Source organism: Penaeus japonicus, unplaced genomic scaffold, assembly GCF_977035675.1.
Source record: "Penaeus japonicus unplaced genomic scaffold, GWHDUDI00000001_assembly GWHDUDI00000038, whole genome shotgun sequence".
Taxonomy (NCBI): domain Eukaryota; kingdom Metazoa; phylum Arthropoda; class Malacostraca; order Decapoda; family Penaeidae; genus Penaeus; species Penaeus japonicus.
This window is the reverse complement of record NW_028234440.1, coordinates 14,401,344-14,403,843: the sequence shown is the minus strand read 5'-3', so window position 1 is coordinate 14,403,843 and position 2,500 is coordinate 14,401,344. Positions and strand designations below refer to the sequence as shown.

At 40.2% G+C, this 2,500-nt stretch overlaps 1 protein-coding gene across 1 annotated transcript; it reads left to right on the top strand.

Annotated features, from left to right (window-relative positions):
- The first annotated feature begins 142 nt into the window (after positions 1-142).
- Positions 143-1,962, top strand: LOC122249382 (uncharacterized). Its single transcript, XM_086532838.1, has 3 exons — positions 143-205; positions 543-1,620; positions 1,856-1,962. The coding sequence occupies exons 1-3, from the start codon at positions 187-189 to the stop codon at positions 1,935-1,937; spliced, it is 1,179 nt and encodes a 392-aa protein (XP_086388964.1). The 5' UTR covers positions 143-186; the 3' UTR covers positions 1,938-1,962.
- Positions 1,963-2,500: the final 538 nt, after the last annotated feature.

The window sequence follows — 2,500 nt, the reverse complement described above, 5'->3', positions numbered from 1 at the left end:
CTTTAATCAACACTAAAGCACTCATTATCATTCTATGATACAGATATGCTTTATTCCTTTCTCCCATGCCAGGACCTGCCCCGACCTTTGATCAAGTGAGTTCTTCGTCCTTCAAAACCGGACTATATAAGGGCGAGACATAGCAGCCAGGTCATAGTCGAACGCACCTCTCCGCCCTCGACAGACATGAAGCTTCTCATTGTTGGTGAGTTGGAAATACTTTCAGTTAGTTTAGATGGTCTTGGTCATAAATATAGATATACTCATCATAGTACCATCGTTTGTTTGTAGCTGTGATGACTGTACAGACACACACACATAAATATATGTACATTCATATATGTATATATATACATATATACACATATATACATTCATATCTGTATATATATATATATACATATATACACATACATGTGTGTGTTTATGTAGCTATCTCTCTGTCTGTCTATTCATTTCTCTCTCTATATATACATATATGTTTTTGTATACTTTTAAATCTATTTTTTGTTCTTCTAATAATGAAATAAATTAATTTTCAGTGGCCCTGGCAGCTGTCGCTGTTGGACAGCAGTTCCAGCAACAAAGGCAGTATGATACTGCTGTCAGGCTTGCCTCTCCCGGATACTTCCAACAGGGTGGAAGCTTCACCTCAACTTCCTCCCTGAATAGGAATAACCAGCTGCAAGGCAACTCCTTCCAGAACACTTTCCAAACTGCCACTTCCGGTATCAACACTTTCCGTCAGTCTGGATCCTTCCAGAACAACAACCAATTCCAGAATAATGCTGGCAGCAACCGCAACCAGTTCCAGACTGGTTCAGTCCAACAGAGCTCCTTCGATTCGAACGCCTCCCAAAATAACAGAGGAAATCGATTCCAGCAGAATTCAAACATTCAGTCTGGCAACAGCTTCTTCCGATCAGGTTCCAATCAGTTTGGTTCCGACAACCGATTCCAGACCAACAATAACCAGATTAACTCTGGAAGCCGATTCCAATCCAACAATCAACAAGATAACTCTATCCAGACCTTCGGCAACCAGAGGAACTCTGCTTCCACATTCTCCACAGTGAACAACCAACAGAACCTCGACAGTCAATTCCAGCAAGGTTCTTCTGCTAATTTCCAGTCCAGTCTTAATCAACAGAATTCCAACAACCGTCTCCAGTCCAGCTTTGACAACCAAAATTCCAACAATCGCTTCCAGTCCAGCTTCAACAACCAGAATTCCAACAATCGCTTCCAGTCCAGCTTTAACAATCAGAATTCCAACCGTTTCCAACTCGGCTCCAACAACCAACAGAACTTCAACAACCGTTTCCAGTCTAGCCAACAGAATTCTAACAACCGCATCTCACAGAACTCTCAGTCTCAGACCAGCGCCCTCTTCCGATCCGGTTCCACCTTCGATTCTTCCAGTGATTCTGTCAATGGAGCCTTTGAGCCTTTGAACCTTCCATCTGGAGCTAGCTTCCTGCTAGGCAGTATCTCATCTTCATTCAACTGCCTCGACCGTCCCTACGGCTACTATGCTGACCAGGACAACTCATGCCGTGTCTTCCACATCTGTAACCCAGCCCTCTTCTCTAACGGCGCTGTAGAGACCTACCAGTACAGGTGAGTACAATCGCTGTCTTTGCCATTGAGAAAGGATGTCACTACATGATTATATGTACTTATAAGTGTTTATGCACTTCGAAAATATCTCTACCAAAAATATCCCTACCAAGTAAAGTATGAAAGAATGGCGATAAGAAAAGAAAGAGGGAAATGAATTCATTTGTTAAAATCTTCGTAGACGAATACTAATTGAGATTCAACTTTGGTCTAACTTCAATGTTTATTTCCTTAGCTTCATGTGTGGCGAGGGCACCGTGTTCGACCAGAAGGAGCTGGCTTGTGTAACGGAGTCGTCCTGGTCGTTCCTCGTCTGATCCTTGTCGTCCTGCCAACCTCTCCATCCCCTGATCCCTTGCCAGGACTCCTCAACCTCTTCTATTTAAATAATTCTATTATCCTCTAACCTTTCTTCTACATACAATCTGTAACAAAAACGAACACACGAACGAGCAGTTTGGCCGCCCCGAAGATAAGGCCGTTTAGGAGAATCAAAGATTATTCTTTGGAATGACGGATTATTTTGTTGATGATCAATGTAAAGAAGAAAGAAATTTGGGAACATGTTTTGTACTGGTTTATAGTTCACAAACTACGATGTATCTTTAGCTGAAGTGAAATTTTCAATAAATTAACTTCAGAAACAATGTTTGTTTGTTTTTTTCCATTTGTTAAAGTTGGGGAGAAAATGAAACATAAAAGTGAAGGCAAAAAAGGCCGAAAGACGGAAATGGTGGATTAATCAGAGGTAAAAATTTGAAAGATCATCTACTTTCTCTTTAGGTTCATTATCAATCTAATCATATATACATACATATATGTATATATATATATATAATATATAATAAATATACATATTAAATAGTATTATAATATATAT

Excerpts from the sequence above, each read along its gene's own strand:
- LOC122249382 (XM_086532838.1), top strand. Across the intron at positions 1,621-1,855 it reads GTAGAGACCTACCAGTACAG|CTTCATGTGTGGCGAGGGCA; the intron begins GTGAGTACAATC and ends TTATTTCCTTAG.